Source organism: Hypomesus transpacificus, chromosome 14, assembly GCF_021917145.1.
Source record: "Hypomesus transpacificus isolate Combined female chromosome 14, fHypTra1, whole genome shotgun sequence".
Classification (NCBI taxonomy): Eukaryota; Metazoa; Chordata; class Actinopteri; order Osmeriformes; family Osmeridae; genus Hypomesus; species Hypomesus transpacificus.
The window spans coordinates 15,156,557-15,177,496 of record NC_061073.1 but is presented as its reverse complement, the minus strand read 5'-3'; the positions used below and the strand labels follow the sequence as shown (position 1 = coordinate 15,177,496).

General features: G+C 41.2%; 3 protein-coding genes across 5 annotated transcripts; all 3 read right to left on the bottom strand.

Annotated features, from left to right (window-relative positions):
• Nucleotides 1–2,749: 2,749 nt before the first annotated feature.
• Nucleotides 2,750–6,294, bottom strand: morf4l1 (mortality factor 4 like 1). Its single transcript, XM_047033929.1, has 12 exons — nt 6,154–6,294; nt 5,560–5,606; nt 5,413–5,480; nt 5,171–5,257; nt 4,991–5,074; nt 4,703–4,728; nt 4,410–4,501; nt 4,172–4,273; nt 3,953–4,041; nt 3,490–3,662; nt 3,296–3,380; nt 2,750–3,200 (listed from the first exon to the last, which is right to left on the bottom strand). The coding sequence occupies exons 1-12, from the start codon at nt 6,191–6,193 to the stop codon at nt 3,116–3,118; spliced, it is 978 nt and encodes a 325-aa protein (XP_046889885.1). The 5' UTR covers nt 6,194–6,294; the 3' UTR covers nt 2,750–3,115.
• Nucleotides 6,295–6,700: 406 nt separating this feature from the next.
• On the bottom strand, nt 6,701–13,106 carry pias1b (protein inhibitor of activated STAT, 1b). 3 transcript variants are annotated; one of them, XM_047034552.1, is made up of 14 exons: nt 13,068–13,106; nt 11,714–12,146; nt 11,334–11,418; nt 11,151–11,198; nt 10,929–11,019; nt 10,623–10,757; nt 10,371–10,476; nt 10,201–10,274; nt 9,856–10,016; nt 9,543–9,673; nt 9,268–9,445; nt 9,025–9,164; nt 8,867–8,907; nt 6,701–8,765 (listed from the first exon to the last, which is right to left on the bottom strand). In XM_047034552.1, exons 1-14 carry the CDS (start codon nt 13,089–13,091, stop codon nt 8,427–8,429), a joined length of 1,986 nt encoding a protein of 661 aa, XP_046890508.1. In that variant the 5' UTR covers nt 13,092–13,106; the 3' UTR covers nt 6,701–8,426. The 3 variants fall into 3 exon arrangements, with proteins under 3 accessions (XP_046890508.1, XP_046890509.1, XP_046890510.1); XM_047034553.1 differs by lacking the exon at nt 13,068–13,106 and adding an exon at nt 12,827–13,054; XM_047034554.1 differs by lacking the exon at nt 13,068–13,106 and adding an exon at nt 12,716–12,804.
• A 1,740-nt stretch (nt 13,107–14,846) lies between these two features.
• Nucleotides 14,847–20,557, bottom strand: skor1b (SKI family transcriptional corepressor 1b). The gene is made up of 8 exons (XM_047034577.1): nt 20,434–20,557; nt 18,080–19,805; nt 17,765–17,855; nt 17,570–17,680; nt 17,410–17,478; nt 16,268–16,342; nt 15,785–15,859; nt 14,847–14,944 (listed from the first exon to the last, which is right to left on the bottom strand). Exons 2-8 carry the CDS (start codon nt 19,793–19,795, stop codon nt 14,847–14,849), a joined length of 2,235 nt encoding a protein of 744 aa, XP_046890533.1. The 5' UTR covers nt 19,796–19,805; nt 20,434–20,557.
• Nucleotides 20,558–20,940: the final 383 nt, after the last annotated feature.

Sequence of the window (20,940 nt, the reverse complement as noted above, 5' to 3'; positions counted from 1 at the left end):
GAAAGCTTTACGATGGTGTGTTCAGTTTAGGGTTACATTTATATAGCCTGGGTCATGGTCAACTGAACAGGGCTTTGATAAATAATAGTATAGTGATAAATAATATAGACACTGTCTATATTAATAGAGAGCATGACAGTATTGTGGTAGGTTAATAGAGCCTTTTTGCCCATAGTAATATGTTGTAGTACTGAGGCCTGATGGCGTTGCTGAATGGACACAAGTGTGTTGACAGGGGCCTCATGCTGCTTTGATCCATCATGCTCAGATCAACACTAAACAAGGACACAACTACAGGGCCACAGTTTCTAGCTCGAGAAAAAACGTCCACAGGGAAAATAAGCCAAAACTTGTAAATTAACTCAAGACCTCAAAATGCTCTGAAGCCTCCACAAGTTCTCACTCTCCCACTGTGCAGACATCCTCTGCTCCAAAACCACTACTGCATCACATTGAAAACAGATGGATGAAACAGGCCTTTTCTTTTCGTTTTTTTTCAACGACACTCCGTTATTGGAAAGAATTTCAGTAAGGATTACCAAATGTGGCCGTCTTTCAGGAAAACAAATGGACACAGATGTAGTTTTCCATTTTACAGGCTGTTTATGTCTCGCGAATTCCTTCTCCAGAAGAGCGGGGTATGTTCTTTCATGTTTTAATGGGTTAGAATGACCGCAGTCCTTTTGTGGCGGACGCATTTTCCAATACTAATGATCAACAGTCACACACTGCTCTGGCATCAGTGCAGAGCTAGGGCTCTGAGCCCACTATGTAATTAGTACACCACTAACTTCTACTCTAGGGAAACATTCACAACCACATTAAACCCTAACGTTTTTCACCCCAGAGAGCCCAAACAGCTGGCTTTCTTCCGTAGGAATCATAAAGAGGAAGTACAAATAGCCTCTATCAGCGAACTTGTTCAACAGTTGGACTCAAATGTAAAATCTTTCTTGTCTAAGAAAAGTGGTGTCTCAAATGATCCTCACATGAGTTTGGTTTGGATAACTGTGATTATCTGGTAAATCCAGGTGGAGACAGACAGGGATAGGATGTCTGCTCTTTTACTGGCAATAACGTCCTTGTTCCCTGGGGAAGTGTGGATTCGGCTGCGGTACAAAATATACACTTTCTAGAAGTGTCTGGAGGTTGAAATAACTGTCATTAAAAGCTTTGGTAAAACCAGTTTTTCTGTGGCTTTGTCAAATAATGTAATTCTAATAGTTTACAACATAATGCTAAGCATGGTATGGTACTGGTTGTACTTTATGAAGCAGTATGTGTATTTCTCTGGTCTGCATGAAAAACAGCTATATCAAAGTATACTAGACGTTCTGAAATATTGGTGTCATCATACCCACTACAGAGACCAAGTATGAGATCATCAGCACATAGCTTCTCTGTTCACGTTCAGCCACACACCATGCTGGATCCACATGGCAAACTGACCAGGCAAAAGATATATCACTGACGTATAGGTACTGTTCTGACGTGAACTCCAATTCGGTCATTCTGTCATTCTAAGGTCCATGCAGGCCACCCTGAGGAAAAACACCAGAGGAGGCCTCTGGATGACCTGGCCGCTAATGCCGTGTGTAATGTGTTTCTAATTTCCGAGGAGGCGGGGTCAGCCTCGTAAAGCCAGGATCTGAGTAGGGCGGTGGGGAGAGGCGGGGCCAGAGGTCTCAGTGAGGTAACTGGTCATCATTCTCCAGGGAGGATGTGTAGCCTTTGACCGTCACTCTTTTTGGTGTGCCATTAAAACGGCCCCAGATCACTGTGATCTTTAAGCTCGCTGAGGAAAACAAGAATACCCCTCGAACAGACAGATGTTCCTTGTTAGGGCTTTGGAAATGGGATTAAAAGACATTCTACAAAAAAAACAGTGAATTTGCCGTAACCACTGAGAACACAGACAATGATCAAACCCCAAATTAACCGAATGTGAAACTGTTAGAGTTCCTCTTGTTTCAAGTGAGTCACAATGATGGTCAAGACTAGGAAGTTAAACAAATGGAAAGTGGAAAAGATGACAGTTGCAAAATGGATGGCAGCCAGGCATCAAAGTTAACGGTCTATTAAGTTTCTTTCCTGTCCAAAATACTGTGGGCACACTGGGTTTCATAAGTAAAATATTAAATAGAACCACCAATGGGATGACACTTTCACAACCACATTCTTTGGTGGAATCATGGGAAGAAAAACAGACCCAAATCATCCAGGCCATCAGAAGTCCATCAAATAGAAAACATGGGGAGGGGGGGGGGGGATTACACAGGTGTCTATGTAATCCAAGGACCTGGCCCCATCCACTACTTGTCTGAAAATAAATCTTATTAGCTGCATTAATAAACGCTTTGAGGTGAAACTCTGGTGCCGGGCCCACATTCCTCCAACGACAGTGTTTAAATTAAAACCATATGTCCCATTTACGTGTGAGCAATAACTCAAGTGTGTTTGAATAACACAAGCATAACTGAAGAGAACTATTCTTAATAAACCTTTTAGAGTGATGGCACTCCAAACCAAACATGGCTTTCGACCCAACACAACCCATCTTTCTCCTCTTGCTGGGTCTTGAAAGAGTATGCCTGTTCTGATAAACCATCACTTTTTCCCTCTCATCTCCCTGCCATCCTATCCTTCCTTTGGAACAGGCCCATTCTAAAGTAAGCTGTCATCACTAACATCGCAATAGTCACACACGAAAGACATAAAATGAGAATGCAAACCAAACATTACTACTAACTCGAGAGAAAACTTTTATTAAAAATGACGAGGCAAAAAAAAAAGAAAGAAGCTCAATCGGTCAGCATTGGAAGCATATTGTACGATTATACTTCCTTAAAAAGGCCATTGTAAACACAGAACAAGTATTATATAAACTAAAGTGGTACTCAAGAACATACCAATACAGGAAAAGTTCCTTCGCAGCTTTCAAAAAGAAAGTAAATAACTTTGTCCAAGGAAATCTCACTGATGCTTAAATATACACCATTTTGATCCGTTGCCACAAACAATCTGTCCTCGACAAGTGACAAAGGTCACCTCCCTGTAATGGGACCTTCATATGCCGACTAAAGAGACAACACCTGGTCTTGTTGGTTGACCCCCGTCAAACAGCTTTGCGGTGATACTCGGGGGGGGCTACTTCATAGTCAGTCGAGCTGAAGAGAGTGGTGGAGTTCTTCACTAGGTACCTGACAGCCAAACACCAGGGAACACATTTCTATGAATCAAGATTTTGATGATACAATACAACCTTTACAGATGGGTGAGGTTGCTGAGAGCTTACTTGAGGAAGTCTTGTAGGTAGCTGAGCAGCAAAGACAAGCTCTTCTCATCCAGGGGAGTGTAGGCCAGCATTGCTCCGATCCTCACTGCCAAATACAAACACACAGGGAGAATGGATTTATCCAAGCCTCCACTCCTGTCACTATCTCCAGACAGGGGAGAGATGGCATACAGACAGACACTAAAACAAAGTACCGAAGAGCCGGAGCAGGTGTGGCGCCCCGTAGATCTGAGACATGGAGGAGTCGGGGTGGTTGGCCAGGATATCTGCATACTGCGGCCTTTCAAACTTGTAGAGAAGTTGTGTTCCCAGCATGACATTAAAGTACTCTCGGACACCGGCAACCACCTCGTTCACAGCATACTCCCTGAAAAGACATTTACATTTAGTCATTTATCCAGAGCGACTTACAGTAAGTACAGTACCCCTCGAGGCAAGTAGGGTGAAGTGCCTTGCGCAAGGACACAACGTAAAAAGCACGGCCAGGAATCAAACCGGCAACCTTCAGATTACTAGCCCCATTCCCTAACCGCTCAGCCAACTGACTCCCTACATTGATCTTCACTCCGACACAACTCGAAGAGGGCTTACTGTAGGCTTTCACAAGGGCTTAAGATGACTAATCACTTGTATTGGGTATCATTCTGATGTTTTTACTTGTTGTCAGAGTTTCCTCTTGATTTTTTGTAGCTTGCATAATCTTCCAGGACAGCCTCCACATTCTTCTTGGCTGGCAGGTGATAAAGCTGAAAACAAATCAAGAATTATTATGAAGTATGTCGATTTTCTAAGTTTGAAAAAATACCCTTCATTTGTTCACTCTCTCTTGTCAGGTCTCTTGTCATGCTAAAAGTGTTCCACATGAAGCCCACTGACCTGTTTCTGCCTGGTGATCAGGTCCCAGTCATCCACCAGCCATGGTTTTAACTCCTCTGGGATCTTTACCTTTACCTCTACTCGGTTTATAAAGGTCTCATCCTGAAACACGACAGATGCAGATTCAGCACCGATTCAAAATAAGAATTAGTTATTTTTTATCATAAAAACTAACTTTTACAAATGACCAAACTCAATTTTGCTAATACCCTGATTACAGAAAATCTAATGGACATACACTTTCCACAGTTGGGTCAACGCGTGCCCTCTTCTTTCGGGGGGGATAAGGTAATTCACCACCTGCACTGGTTCCCTCTCCAGCCCCTGGGGCTGCATCAATAGGGAGGAACAGAGACACACATGAAGAGAACCACAATCATAATCAAGACCATTACTTTGGTGCAGGATTTAGTGCTCTTGTTGTCTAAAAGACATGCGCCCCCTGGAGTAATTTCAATAGTGTTGCAGTGTTGGCAACGCAAACTGCCGCTTGGGTAACTCAACAAAATGTGCTGTTTGAATTGGACTTACTCTTCTGTTTGTTCTTTTTTGCTTTACTGGAGTGAAAAAACAAAAACAAAAACATTTACACTGGAGAAACATCAAAAACATCACCCACAGGTAGAATCTATAACTATTAAAATAGGAATAATTCAGACTTAAAAGTTTAAAAAATAATTACAGCAAGCAGAATGTTGTTTTTTGGAGAAAAAAAAGTTACTTTTGTAAAACTGGAGCAGCCACTTGGTATGATACTAGGGTCAGCCACTAGGGTCTTGTAAGTGGACACTGTGTAGAAGCTGAAAGTTCTCAACTCACACATCAATGACTTTTGGCGGAGGAGGAGGAGGAATCTTCTTGCTTGGTGCTACTCCCCTCATCCTTCCCTCTACATAATGGTCTCTGAAGAACAATGGAGAAAAGCCACAATGAAAACATCGGGATAAAGATGGTTCTTCAAACCATGACGACCAGTTGGACCAACCACAAGGCACTCACTGATTAGCCTTCTGAAGCTCTTTCTGTTTCTGCAGGTTGCTGTCCACATACTTCAGTACTCTGCTTTCAGGAACCCATTCATCCCAGCTAAAAAAAAAAGAATATTGAGTTAGACTAACTTATTTACAAGTTGAATTTGTGAATACCAAATGTATAAATTACCAGAGCACCATCTCAAATCGATGTGCAGGGTTATAAACAATGAATACAATCTAACGTGCAATCTATGTCTAGTTACTTACTTCTTATTCCATCCACTGTAATGAATAAAGTACTTGATTTGCTTCTCCTTGATGTTTGTTCTAACACACTGAAACAAATCATATCATTTTCCAATACACTCAACATACAGATATCAACCCAGAAGTAACATTAACTAAACAGCATACCTTTGCTTCGTAAAGTAATGGCCCATGAAAACACAGCACCCGTTCACCTGAATAGGCAGACAAGTTCACCAAATATAAGTCTGTTAATAATTTTACAACACCGTTTAGAGTCTGCACATTGATGTAGAGTTAAAACAGTGTTACATTTTGACATAGGATGGCGTCCAAATACCTCTGAATTTGTTTAGAGTAAGTAGGCCGCCGTGCGGTGTACCAAGTCAACGCTTACCTACTTAATACGAGGGATGTTTGGTCATGTGACGAGCCACAGTTTGGTTGATCACAATATGAACATACCTTCATAGAGCCTTACTAAGCTATGGAACTGGCTGAATTAGCAGTCGCTTGTGTGTGCATATTTCTCGGCTACAGTCAGAGCATGTGTCAGCAAAATGCATTTCATGTTGAGGGTTTACATAGTTGTATCGTGATTGTTTAATTGTAAATTCATGGCGGCTGCTTATAAAGCGACAATCAGTGAACGCGCCAAAGCGTAGCAAGCTAGCGAGCTAGCTACGAGCAGCAGACTCAAAGTCCTATCCTGGCAGCGCCAACAATGCACAATGGTCACTAATACTCGAGGGTGTTCCTTACCTTCTTGAAATTTAGGTTTAGGGTCCTGTTTTGGCGCCATTCACAGATTAAACAATAAAAATATCTGAAAAATCAAATGCAGGCATTGCCAGTTCCCCTTCCATTCAGAAACAGTGAAGGCGCTGCACAATGACGTCACGTCCGTGGCGTACGTTCACAATTTCAAATCTAGAAAAAGAAGTGTTGCAAAATTGCTTTTAGGAAAGCTGTCATACATTTACTGTTTGTTTTATCTTTCTGTATTTCATTGACGTAACCCTCGCATAACCATTTGTTGTCTACTTTTATGACATATTGTAACAAATTCGCAAGGTTTTGTGTTTTTCTTATTACATTGAATTAAACGTGCTACATTTCATTGTTTTCGGTTTAAGTTTTGCCAACGGTCCATCATTTAATAACATGTTCCAAATAATATTGATTACAGGTTTATACTATTTATTAGAGGTTAAGATAAATTGCTAGGGATTGTCAAGAGAAGCAGGGCCGAAAGAAAACATGTACCTGAACTGTACAAATCACAATAAATGTAAAACTTAAAACATGGTCATTGTCTTATATCTGTTTATTCATACAATTATCAAACAGCACAGTAGACCCTAGAGACGGTCACAATGCTCAAAGCCTCTATTGTGTTACTGACATCATTTGATAGTTAAACAGACAAAGAAAATGAAACAATGTTTGTTACAATGTATCTCAAGCAACAATGATCTCTTTAAATAGCATTAATCATATAATTACAAAAGAAATATCATATACAATGACAGCAATGCATAATTAAGAATCAACCAAATGCAAAAAAAAAATATATAGATGAAATAAATAATACTAATTGTACGCACAAGAATATGAAGGGCCATCAGAACTTGAACAGCAACAAACTTTGGGGTGAAGCACATTGCGATGCACTCATGAGCTCATCGGTCACATTATAAACCAAAAATTCATTGAGCTTTAGCAAAGACACTGAGCTAAATCAACATCCCTTATGACACTATGATGGAACAGTAGGGTAGTTGTAGATCAACTGAACTATGAGGTGAATCAACAAGAGACAAACAGCAACAAAGAACAGGCATGCAAAGTTAAGCATTCTATGCCTCCACTGTGAATACCTACTTGGTTAGAGTTACCTCTGCATCAAACAATAAGCACTGAACTCAAATATAAAGGCACCATATTACTCCCTAAATCAAACTGCATCTTGTTTAGAAATAGGTGGACTAAAGCCTGAAAAAAATGCTATCTGAGAACAACAAACTTCTCAGTGGCATTTAGATTAGGTGAATAAACCATTTAGTAAAGTCAAATATGTCCTGCAGTATTTATCTTGTTTGTCTACAGACAAATTGACAATCTGGATGACAAACCTATAAAGAAAGAATATCTAGGCCATCCATCCCCCACAAAAAATCATTTGGTTTGTGGGGAAAAATTGATCACAATGCAAAAGGAAAGTGGTATCAAACTATTCTGAAAAACAATTGAATAAAATGCTTTATTTCATATGAAATGAAAAGTCTAAATTGGTAATCTGATATCATCTTGTAATAGAAATACAATTGTTTTGAAATTAGTCCTACAACAATGACTGTAATGACTATTTGATTTTATTGAATACAATCTTATTAGATTATATTTGAGATCATCTTATAGAAAGTGCTTTGATGTAACTAAAACTGGATTTGATGAACAATGAGAAATTCTGCAGAAAATTATGGGATAGCGCAGTATAAAGAAACAGAACCTTGTGCATTCCTAGTGGCAACAGTTTTTAGGGACACAGGGAATGCTTTTAAACAGCATACATACAACATAACATACAAGCATTATAAATAATACCTTGAAAATAATTAAATACAATATTGACCACAGCATGAATGTTTGAAACAGTGATGATAAAAATATGGACAGATTTCTCTGTAGGTGACATCTTATGACAGAAATAATGCCATTGAACAAAATGGAGTAAAAACGAAGTACAAAAGGTACAATATAATCAAGGGACCACATGAAGGTGTGGAAAAATCTTCAGTATCCACAGAAAAATATCAACTGAAGTTACTCACTGGACAGGCAGCGTCCTAAGTTTATATACATAAGTAAAATTGAAAATAGATTTTCCTCTCTGTACATAGCATTGTTTTCTCTATTCTTCTTCCTCTTCTTTTCTATTTACAAATACCTCCATTTAAATGTTCTTCCCCAAGCTGTTCTCTCAGTTCCACGTGTGTCGTCACGTCACCCCCCCCCCCCCCCCCCCCCCGTGTTCAGTCGAGCGAGATGACGTCCGAGATGGAACCGTAAATGGCCGCCGCCGCTGCGGCATCCTCCCTGGACCTGGAAGCCCCCGAGTGAGAGTGGCTGTCCCTGTCCCGGTCCCTGTCCCTGTCTCTGTCACGCAGGCTGCTGGAGGACACCAGGCTGCTGCTGCTGCCGCTGTTGCTGCCTCCGTTGGCGGCTGCCAGGTTGCTGCTGCCCGGTGTGCCCGGCTGCTCCAGGAATATCTGGGAGGAGCTGTAGGGCAGGAAGCGGTTAAGCAGCAGGTCGTGGTCGTCTGTAGCCGAGGCCGAAGCGGCGGCCGCCGCCGCCATCATCATGTTGTAATGCTGGAAGAGAGGGGACAGTCACATCAATGATTTAAGCGCTGGTTCATTTCGCTACATGACTTTTTTTTTTACCGCTAACTTGTAGTGGGAGTTACATTTACCTGATGATTGTCACCCTGGAGGAAGGAGAAGAAATTTAAATCTGGGAGAAACAGACAAAGAAAAAGAAGGGTTCTGTTAGTTTGCTCTGGGGCAATGAAGACAAGATCATCCTGGAGTAGCCATGTGTTGAGCTGCAGCAGCCGAGGCCAGACCGTACCTGGCAGGTCACTGGGTGTGTGGTAGTAGTGGCGGTAGTCCTGGATGAGGGGCGGAGGAGGGGGAATGTAGCTTGTCTCCACAGGAGGCATGCTGGGAGCCCTGGTTAACGGCGACGCCTGGCTGTGTAGATTCAGCACCCTGTGTGGGAAGAACGCTGCGTCAGGGAGAGGAAGTGACATCGACGAGCTGGGAGTCCAACCCAGAACGTGACAATGACGTGACCTGTCAGTGACGGCCTTACCCCTTGTTCATCGGTGGAGAGACAGGGGACAGCGAGGGACACATCCTTTTTGGTGGAGGCTCGTCGTCCAAGTCATCATCTGAGGAGCTGTCCAGTGTCAAGTCGATCACTTCCACCTTCTTGCTGTTGTCGATTGAGGAGTAGTTCCTTAGTTCCGGCACCAGAGTTCGACAGGAATCTAGAAGGGGCAGAGTTTCAATAAATCTACAGTGTACTCTGTACTGCAGGACAGAAAGGCATGCCGTGACAGCCTGGTGAGACTGGACGGGCCGTACCGTCCACCCCGTTGTAAGAAGCCGACACCTCCTGGACCTCCTTCTTTGATCTCATAGGGGACCAGTTTCCATCCTCCTTGAACTGGATCTCATCACAGTCCAAACAGCTGTTCAGGATCTCCATGAACAATCTGCAGTTGGGAAGAGTTGGGAAGAGACTTAGCTACGTACGCTCACCCAGACCAACTACACTGCATTCTCGGTTTCGTTAGCCAGATATGAAACCATATTTTGTCTTATTAAATCCATGTTTGTAGCAGACATATATCAATCTCCAAATTCTTTCTGAAAAAGGGCAGAAGAGGTGCCGGACCCGTCGATGATGAGGTGCTCGTAAGGGGCCTTCTTGTCGCAGACAGGACACACCCAGGTGGGCTTCTTCTCATTCATCTGGATGTAGAGCGTTGCATCAAAGCACTGGAGGTGGGAACACGTCAACGCTCGGCACGGGATCATCAGACGCATTTTCCCAAGCTGAAAACACACACACACCGACACACACACACACACACACACACACACAGAATGAGCTTTGCACAACTAGAAAGTTGATCATGATGATTTATGAGCATTGATCATATGACTGATGAAGTATATCCCGTGAACAGTAAAAAATAGAAACATTGGGAGAAATGTATGTGTAAATGTAAGTGCGTACCGGGCACAGCAAAGAGACTCTTAAACTGGTGGTGGCGATCTCGCTGTCAGGGTCAGCTGTCAACTTCTCTTTGACTGTTAAAGAGAACAAGTAAACAAAGAGAATAATGAGCTGGTGAAACACAAACAGACCTTCTGTACCCCACCCTGTATCGATCCATCAGTACATACTGAGCGCTCTGGAGTGGTCTGGGTTCCTGATGCCTTTGGCCCGTAGTCTCTGCAACAACACCGTAGACGACTGCTGTCTCACCAAATACACAGCCATGGAAAAGCTCTGAGGAGATGGCAACAAAACAAACATATAACGTTTGGGCAAATGCTACTCATGCAGCAAAAAAAAAAAAGCTGAAATGAAATGGGTCATAGCTTTCTCAAAAAGGCTTGACCATCATCTGATAGTTTCTTGGGTTCATTCCGTACCCTGCCGATTTCCGAGGTCCACGACACCACAATTGTGTTAGGGACTGTGGTGGACAATCTGACCAGGGATGTTATGTTGATAGGACGACTGGGCCTTTTTGGTTCAACTCCGTTTTTGGTTGGAGGAAGATACCCCTTCGATTGAAGAAACAGAAGACAATCAGCAGACAATCATGTACAATCATTCTCATGCTGTTGATGAGCTCTGAGGCCCACTGTAAAGATACTGAATTGGTGTGGGTATTTGTGTGTGTCAGTGAGTTTGGAGCTGCGTGGTCATTATGCAGGCAGGTTGCATAGACTTACTGGAAGAGTACACGGCTTGCCGTTCACTTTCACACACAGATTTGGAGGGAAATGATCCTCTTGTGGACAGCTAGTCTCAGAGAGACAAAATCTGAAAAGTTATCATTAGGTAAAAAAAATGTCCAAGGGGGTCACCAGGCAGAGATATTATACTTCTGTATTGATGGATACATTTGAAACTTGACCCCACTGAACAGGATCCACCATATAAGGTGACATTACCTTAGCTGAACTTGGACTGCAAAGTCACACTTGGTCCCCGAAATATCCCTGAGAAAAGATGAAGGACACATACTGAAATTGTTCATATCCTGTTTCAGAACATCTCACTCCCTGTGGTAGCAACTGTGATGATGGTTTCGCGGTTAACCGATAAGAAACAGAATACGTTCCTCTCCTACTTACATCGAGCTGCTAATTTGTTGAACTTGTTGTGGTGTCAAAGCAAAAGCATAACACGTTTCCTGGAACCGCTGACTACTGTCTGAGGCTGTGTGAAGAGACCAAGCACAGGACACAGACATCACAAGTCGTGCACGACGAGCCACTCCAAAAGAAGGGTTTCAAATGTGATGAATTACACACACTTCCAACGACTCAGAGTTAGATCTACACATTTCCCACGCGTGGCAAACCTAGAGTCATCTCAGACGTTGAATCGCTAAACACTGGCACCATTTTTTAGGAAACCAAGACCATAAATTCGGGTCTTAGAATATATGGTCACGTGACTCCACGATGGCATAGTTGTTGGCCAAACAGATGGCCAAGCAGCATGCTCTTACCCAGACTTGTGGGCTTGATAAGCTCATCCAACATGTCGTAGAAAGGCAGTCTCTGGAGCTTGACGTCAGGGTGCACAGGATGCAGGGCAGAGGGCAGGTGAGGCAGCCCCAGCTCATGCTTGGGACCCAGTAAGGAGACAGGTAGAAGGGGTGAGGGGGCACCGTGACTGTCAAAGCCCAGCTGAGTCAGGCCTGCAGGCAGACTGGAGGTGGAATGAACACTTGGCAGTGCTAGGTCTACCGGCGACACCATTTTGGTGGGGAAGCGTCGCCGATAGAGTTCCTTGATCTTCATTTGCACTGCAGGGCTGCAGCCAGCCTTCAGTAGATGGAGTGCTTTGGTTAAGAGTTCGTGCTTCCTTCCGTGTTTATTCCGTCCAGCGTACCCCAGTAATACTTGAAGCTCCGAAACACGAAGGCTCATCACCATTTGCTGTAGTAAAATTCAAGCATGAGGTTGACTTTTTGTCATTTTCAACTTAAATGTATGACAAGCTCTGGCACTGAACAGGTGCATTACAGGTTGGTATATCATTATAAGAGCTGTCAAATTGTAATCCCCCAATCTGAGTGATAAAGAAATGGATTAATGATACGTGCAATTATGCACAGTAGGGGCCAAAATCATTTCTGATTGGACAATTCAGCCAACCATATTAATGTATATAAAGCAAATGTACAGCTATGACTGAGATTAATTCCATTGCCAAAAAACATACGATGATTGTATTGTCACACACAACACACATTTACAAATAAATAACATGTATCAATGGTAGAACAAATATAGAGGATATTAGAGTAAAACCCCAGTATTTTAGTTAGCAATGCATCGCTGTTTCACATGGCGGGTAGCTAGCTAGCTAAGGTTGGCTATTTCAGGCCAAAGACAGAATTATGTTGTACGAGGGTTAGCTAGTTAGCTGCTAAGGCAGACTAGCTAATCGAAAAAACTAGTACTAGTATGGATTCTGAACATAATATATTAATTTGTCCACTCACTGGTAGCCAGCCTAGTAGTCTAACGGAAAGCCTGATCCAGTTTTGAGATATCCAACATTACACGTAAGCGTAGCAGCCAAGGGAGCTAGAGCTAATAGCAAGATAGCTTACCGATGGCAGACAAGCAAGCCCCCCTTACCAAGCCCAACATCGGCAACAAAAACAATGCTAGGTCTTGATAGCATTGGTAGCTAGCTACCACACTGTTTCGAGGTACATCAAATATATATAAAGCTTGTTTCGTGTAAGTACTAAAAGGCACCACATATCAACATAAGCAATCCACATATTTCGTTGCGTAAAATGCAAATGTTGTCAAATGTAATAAGCTATGGGCTAGCGAAGCTTTTACCTTCAGTTCCGCACTCTCCGCCATCTTCTAATTTTGAGCGCAGGCGTGAATGAGAGGAAAAGTCTCGGACTAGAATTTCCGAAAAACACGGATCTGGGATCGGCTTAAATGTGAAAATTTAGAGAACGTACCTTACGTTTTAGAGTGCTAACATATCCCAGACCAGTGTTCCACCCTGCAACTCGAAATAAATGTACACTCAAACGAGTTAATTGTATCGCCACTATAGGAATAATACCATATATTCTTTGACTATGTTTTCATTGTTGCCTTGTTTGCTTAGTTGCGAAGTTGTAAAGGGACAAGTAGGCTACATAAGCAAGAGACGCAAGGTGAATCAACTGAACTAAATAAATCCAGTAGAGGGCAGTCTCACTGCAGTCTACAGCACAAAGTTTAGACACTCGGTTTGAGAGATAACAGCCCCACCAAAAGGTCAACCATTAAATCCAATCCCTTATGAGACAAGCATACTTGATAATGAGGCTGAGAAAGTAGTGATAAGCAATTGTTGGCATGCATCCAAATAAAATGGCACGTTTTCCTTTTCCTTTTTAACCTCACATCATAGGCTAATAAACGCTAGTAAATTAAAGAAACCTATAGACTGCTACAGTTTTAAATGCTGTGAAACTATCATTTGACGAATTGACAGTAGTTTAAGGACTGGAAACTGCATCCATACCCAGTCAGGTTGAGTGGTTATTAAAGAAAATGATGTAGTTTGACTAATGGCTCTTGATTTGAACACTAGATGACACTCTTGTTTGCGTTGGGGAAAGCACTGTAGCCCCCGTGGATCCCAAATATATAATTTCCAAATGCAGGTGGTTATTCCAAAACTTATTGACCAGGGATGTCATTCCAAAAAGTTAAATTATGATCAAGTGTGTTTAGTGTCAATGTATCATTCTAGGCATATGCCTGATGGTACAGGGCTACAGCAGACAGATATATTTCTTTGATCATTTTTTTTTTTATTGAATAATATTATCAAACCAAATGTACATTTAGCTATTAAAGTCTGACACCATGTCCATCAAATAAAACTACTATTAATTACAAATGAATGGATGTTATTATTATTGTCTGATAGTAAATACAGTTTGGAGAATTGTCTGGATCAAATTTTTACTCAGAAGTAAATCACCCCACTCGATGCCCTTGATCTTGTCTTTCTTATTGTCACTTGCTTTACAGTGCATTCATTCATTGTATTAAATATTTTGTGAAACCTTCATAAATTACGACAAATTTATTTCAAACCACATATTTGAATACACATAAGCTATATAAGTTATCCCAGGTGCTAGTTTAAAGTGCATAACATCAAAAGTATATACAATGTTGCAGATGAAGACAGCGTAACAGCGATAATTCACAACACAGTTGATAAAACTGTAAACTATGTACTGTAACATTCTGAACATAATAACATAATATTCAAATAACTACATCCAACTATCACAGGGTACATATATCTAGTCATTGCACTTTGCCACTAAATAAATATTGAGTATTTCTAAAAGAGATGGTCATATTTCCATTTTGAAACAAAAAAAGCATGGTTTCCACAGACTATCTTAGAACTTTATAAATTATATATTGAGCCTTAAGATTTTTGGCTCTGACTGAAAAGTACATACAGTTATCTTACAGAGGCCGATGACAACAAAAGCACATGTTTTTCAGCACCAAAGTATCATTCCTTATGTGTCCATTCAGTGGGGTGGGGTGGTTAGTGGTGTGTGTGTGTGTTGGGGGAGAGGGTGGGGGACTTTAAGGGGGTAAGAGAGGAGATTTGAAGGAGCAGGTTCCATTGCAGTGACGGGGGGTCAACATCTTGCATGAAAAATGATGTAGTGCGTCGTGAGCTTCTAGGAAGAAAGATAATTATTATAAATGATAAATAGACAAATAAAATGGTGCCTGTGTGTGTGCATCTGTGTGTGTGTATGTGTGTGTGTGTATGTGTGTGTGTGTGTATGCGTGTGTGAGTGTGTGTGTGTGTGTTTGTATCTGCGCAGTGCATTTTGTGGAAAACTAAAAATTTTTATAAGCATGTGTTTAACACTGCCTATTTCAATGTACCTCAGAACAAGATTTTTCCAGAAGGGCACATCCAAGAACAGAGATCATTTGGGGTTTATTGAATCAAGGCCATGCTCTAAAATGTAATACAATGCACAACGAACTACAGAATCAAGATTACAAATACACTATTAACTAACCTATTCATCCAGCAAGTCAACCGCTCAAGATTAACAGCATTCTGTGTATAATGCCCTTGAACATAAATCTGCATTTATGCATGTGGATTCTATTCTAACTGACTACATATAAATTACCTTTCAACTTCAGTTGAATATCATAACGAGCTTTTCTCTCTTGGTCCAGCTCGCTGCATAATGTGTCTATGCAAGAGAGAGAGGATAACCAAGATGCATGAGCTATTTATTTAGAGTTAATATTAAACACACTCATTATTTTATTTGCCCCAATTTCAAGACAACGCATTGTGTTTCTCTTAATCATATAAGTGTTGAATACAAAACACCTTTATTTAAGTCGCTCAAAATGATTTTTTAATTTCTATACATTTTGAGCATATCAATCAAAAGGGACACGTGCTTCTAAATGTACCCCCATTGGAATCGAAAGGCGTTCGATATGCGCTCCAGTTTCTCTTGCTTCGCCTCGGTGTTTCGTATTCTCACCTCTGACAATATGAAGCTGTTGAACCATCTCCTCTCTGTAGGATAGCTCTCTTTTCATTTGATCTTGAAAATTGTCTGAGGAGCAATTAATATAGTTGAAATTAGCCCGTATTTTAGTATTTGTTATTATATTATATTTTTTGTAGACTATTGTCTATGGTAAAACCATGACAAAATAGCTTATGAAAAGTAATTGTAAGCCATCCAACAACTATGGTGATAAATACATTTTAATCATACTAAATATGCTTTGTTTGTGGGCTAAAAAGGAAGGCTAAAAAGGAAGACAAAAAAGGTGCAGGCCGAGCGCAAAACTCATTTGGCTCGACGTCGCAATGGCCCCAAGCATGATAGGAGAAACACTCATAACATACTTTTCTCCGTCGATTTAGGTTAGATTTCGTCACCATAAAAAGAATAGGTTGTATCTTACGGTAGCCTATATTACAATAAAAGTCATATAACAGGAATATTATAGAATACCTTTCAAGCTTTGGAATTCTCGTTCCAACTTCTTCCTGATCTCAACTTGCTCCAGCAGTTGTTTCTGCAATTCTTCTATTAAAATGAAACAAATTTGAACAACATGTGTTAGAATGTAAGTTGTTTATCAATGTTTATTAACTGAGCCATTTAAATCAATTCAAAAATCAAAGACACCCTACATTTGTTGTCGCCTATGCTTAATGCTTTTTACGACATCCTACAGCTATCAGCAAAATTGAAGTAGGCTATGAGATTTTTGAAATAAGAATTTATTAGATTTCATCGATTTGAACAAAGGATACACGACCTCACAGAAGGACGCTTAATCCAATAACTGAGAATTAATTTTGGCTATTACTAGTGACTATTATAGGCACTGTGACATATTGGAAAGTCGGATGATCTCAGTGTCTCAATTAATTAGGCAAGGTGAGTTGATGTGGTGGACATAAGGGGTTCACACTGGAAAATGTTATATAGCTTATATGCTACAAAATCTCCTATATTCTGTAACGTTGTTTTCAAGGCTTAGCCTACATTGAATCGGTATCTATCGGTAGAACTACTAGCCTAACTGACAGAAGAAAGGTTAGCCGTATTGAATATTAAAGAAGTAGCCGTTGAGGCCTTAACAAGGGCTGTTTGCCTACATTTATTATCACAATGAAGATGAGGTCTACTGAAACTGGCATTTTACAGACAACAGACATTTAACTGTAGCCTATTAGGCCTATGCCTGAATAGAATGAAATTACACACAATGAAAAAATAATAATAAAGGAGTAAAATAACACAATTATGGCCTAATAGGCTAATACAATTACCATTTTACCCTAGACCTAATAGGCTAATCACAATTAAATAATACCCCAAATTTGGCAAATAATAACACATTATACACTATATGCGACAAAATAATAGGCCCAGTGTTGACAAAAATACTTGAGAAATGACCTACTAAGATAAGCCTAATAAACAGCCTACAGCTGGCACTAATTTACTTCTGTACTGTTACTAGGCTATAGCTAGGCGACTTCTAGCTACTAGCCTAAGCCTACTAGGTCAAATTGGCTACTAAAAATACTAATAATAGCCTATTAACTAGGTCCAATAAAAACAGTCTACGCTTATATTCTCACCCTTTGCCAGTGTTTCCATGTCCTTCTCTGCTTGTGGATCTCCGGAAATGTTGACTGTCGCTTCTTCGCCTGAATATACAGAGCAACATTACAGCTTCTTAATTACGTATTATTAAGTATTGCCGGTTACAAATCCATTACTGTAATGTAGACTACTCACCGTCATCCGTTTCCCTTTGGCTTTCTTCGGATCCATTGCTTTGTTCGTTTAAAGATTTCGTTTCAGTCTCATCTACCGTCGAGGATGGTTCTTCTTTATTAGCACTATCATCTTAAATAAATAAAAACATATTTTAGATAAACGATCATATCACCATAGAGGATATCTGAAGAGAAATAGGGCATGGACCCCTACCATTCGATTTGAGTGGGCCTGGCAGGTAATTAGAAGACCTAAAATAGGGACTGCTTCTGTGCTGCAGATCACTCCTCTCCGATGTGTACATCTACAAATAAAAAACCTACAATCAATTAGTCCTTGCAATAATCGTGCAGCTAGATTGAAGCTACAGTCATCGGTTGAAAAGAAAGTTAGAAGGAAGTTTTCATGACATTCCATCACAGATAGCCTACACCATTATAATTATGCTAAACAGTTGGGCCTTAAATGTCTGTATTCTATCAAATGTGACAGCCATTTTAAATCATTGGCATTATGCGGCTAACTTACGTCAACAAAGGATGCAGCTGCCCTCTCCGGCCGTGCCTTGTCTTGTATTTCTCTTTCTGACGACTGTGCTAAATGTAAGTTAATTCTTTGTGGGTCAACAAGAGTGGCCTCTGGCACGGATCTGGATTCTGGGTCATTTGATGAAACACCCTGTGCCATGTTCAGACTAGGAGAACTCCGACTGCCTTCAGTGGTAACTGAAAGACATTCCTCGTCCTCTTGTGATTTGTTTGTTTCTACATCCACGTCTGGCTCACCTTCACTGTCCACGCCGGGAGATACGGACCGGTAACTTGAGCTTTCACTTAAAAAATCAGGTGACAGATAGCCATGATGAGCACCTTTGTAATTTCCCCTGTTGCCGTAAAGTTTGGTTATGCTCTCTGTGTCTTTGATAACCGGTCTAAAAGCAGAGACATAGCTCATTTTCCGGGGAATAATGGCCAACCCCTCCATTGGCCTCGCTTCGTCCCCGGTTACTTCTTCGTTTCGAATGGACTGTGTGCTGGAGCATCGCTCACTGTCAATCATACTGTCCTTAGGAGTGTTGGTGTCACTGTTGTCAGACAGGTCCAAATCATTTTTTCTAGGGCACAGGAGCTCTGGTGGAGGTTTGGGATGGGACTGTGGGTATGATGGTATAGGAAGGCCGCCTGTTGGCCAAAACATGGGAAAGGAATAGGTACTGTCCTTGGTGCCTGGCCAAAACACGCCTGAAAGGTTGGGTTTATTTTGCTCTCCCATGTCGTCTTTCTTCTGACACAACCCAAAAGCTGGAAATCCATATGGATGTGGAAAGAGCGGTGGTGGGATCTTTTGCAGCATTCCAAAACCTTTGCTGGGAACTGGAATTACCGGGTAACTGCGAGAGCTTGTCATGTTCATACTGCCTCGGTTGTCCTCACAGCGGAGTATCTTTGGTGGAATATCCGGCGAGTCTCCGCGGGATAGGTTGGAAGGTCCATGCGATTTTAATGGAGAAGAACGCTCTGGCCCGCTCATTGGCAACGTCCTCTTGCGACTACCTCCATTGAACATGGCCTTCACATCCTCCCATGCATGAGCAACATCATCAGGTGAGTTTTTATCTGTTAACTTGAGGTGCCGCCTCCAGGAGTTAAAGTTAGCAGCGTCCGGCTGAGTGTATTTTGACTCTGGTGTGCGATGAGAATGAAAGATAAACTTATTTGGAGAAAAATACATACTACAATAGGAACACTTGATACATTTAGCCCTTGAGCTATTGTATCTTGCCGGTATAAAATTACCTCGACTTCCCCAAGCGCATTCATGAGACACGTCAAACGCAAAATTTTCTGGAAGTTTTGGGGGATTGTGCGCGCCTAGGAATGATTTGCAAAGTCTCTCGGCCTCACGCTTCGTAATCATCCCACAGCGCCTAGAGGAAATGGGCATGGCCCCTGCCCGCCTTAGGATCTCAAGCTGGACAGGGGTGCACTGCACACAGGTGATTCCAAGTGCAACTCGCCGGTTGTGTATCTCGTTGTAGCTGTAGTTCTTCAACAAGGTATTGGAAATTTGTGCGAGGCAAAGTCTCTCCTGGCCATCTATCACCAATGACACGATGGGTATTCCATACAAAATGGTCTCACTAACTTGGTTTGGCTTAAGGTTGCTCGTGCTAGAGTATGGCAGTTCTTGTTTTGAGCTTGGTGAGTCTCGTCCCGCAGGTATTTGAGTAGGAATCGACTCCATTCCTGGAACCCTGGTTTCAGCAAAGAGAAAGCAGTCACATAATATACCTGTCATGCAATTTACAATTGAAATGTTAGATGTTGTCTGGCACCTATAGCTAAGCTATAAACATTTAGCCAACTAATTGCATAAAGGGTTAGGGTTATACATACACGATAAGTATTTAAGCCTAAATGCAAATAGCAAGGTAACATTTACAAAATATGTTGATTAACTGAATGAAAGCTGACATCGGAAATCTTAAATCAGGCATTGCAACATAGAGTTAAAACAAAGAGGTTAACGCTTTAAGGAGCAGAAGGAAAATGCCCATTTAGCCATGCAAGAAGCTTAACAGAGAGGAAAGAACCTCTAATCCCCTTCCATTGTAATTACCAAGATGTACAATTGTGCCTTTATGCATACAGACTTTCATTGTATAACTAGACCAAAATAAAAACGTTTAGCCTACATAAACCTATATTGAATGGTGATCACAATATTGTATTCGAGATTTCGCATTTATCAAACTATTATTCGGTACAAAATCTTCTTGACTATCCTGTTCAAGAACGAAATGAAGTAAAACAATTCAAAACAACTGCTCCTATTTTAGAGTGTTTGTCCTTGAAAGACAATTAAACAATGCCGAAACTGACCTTTTTTGGATCGTGGAAACCACTCCGTTGTACCAACAGCAAAACTGTGATTAACTATGACAACAAAGCTGTAATTGTGAAGTCCAATGGTTAGAAGAAAATTGTGATTGCCATGCAATTCGTCCGCAATGTTTGTCAAATAAAACCTGCCTTAGGTAGTCTATGTCTTAGTAGATTGCACTTGCATCCTTTGCTCGACAGTATCGCTCTGTGTGCCTGCGCGTGGTGCGGTGAGTAAATAGTGTGTCCACATGCAGCGCAGCCCCTTCCATGACATTCCCCATGATGCTTTGGAGACCGATCGAGTGACAGTAGAAATAACAGCAAGGCACTCCCACTCACCGATATCATTTACATTAACTATTTGCCTTCGGGTATCAGATATGTTGACAAACATATAGGTTACGTGCTTGTTGGAATTGTTTTGAAGAAAAAGCACATCTTTCTCCAGAATAAACATGTATCTGTTTATTTTGATTTGAGAGCAGATAGTCCAATCAGACAACT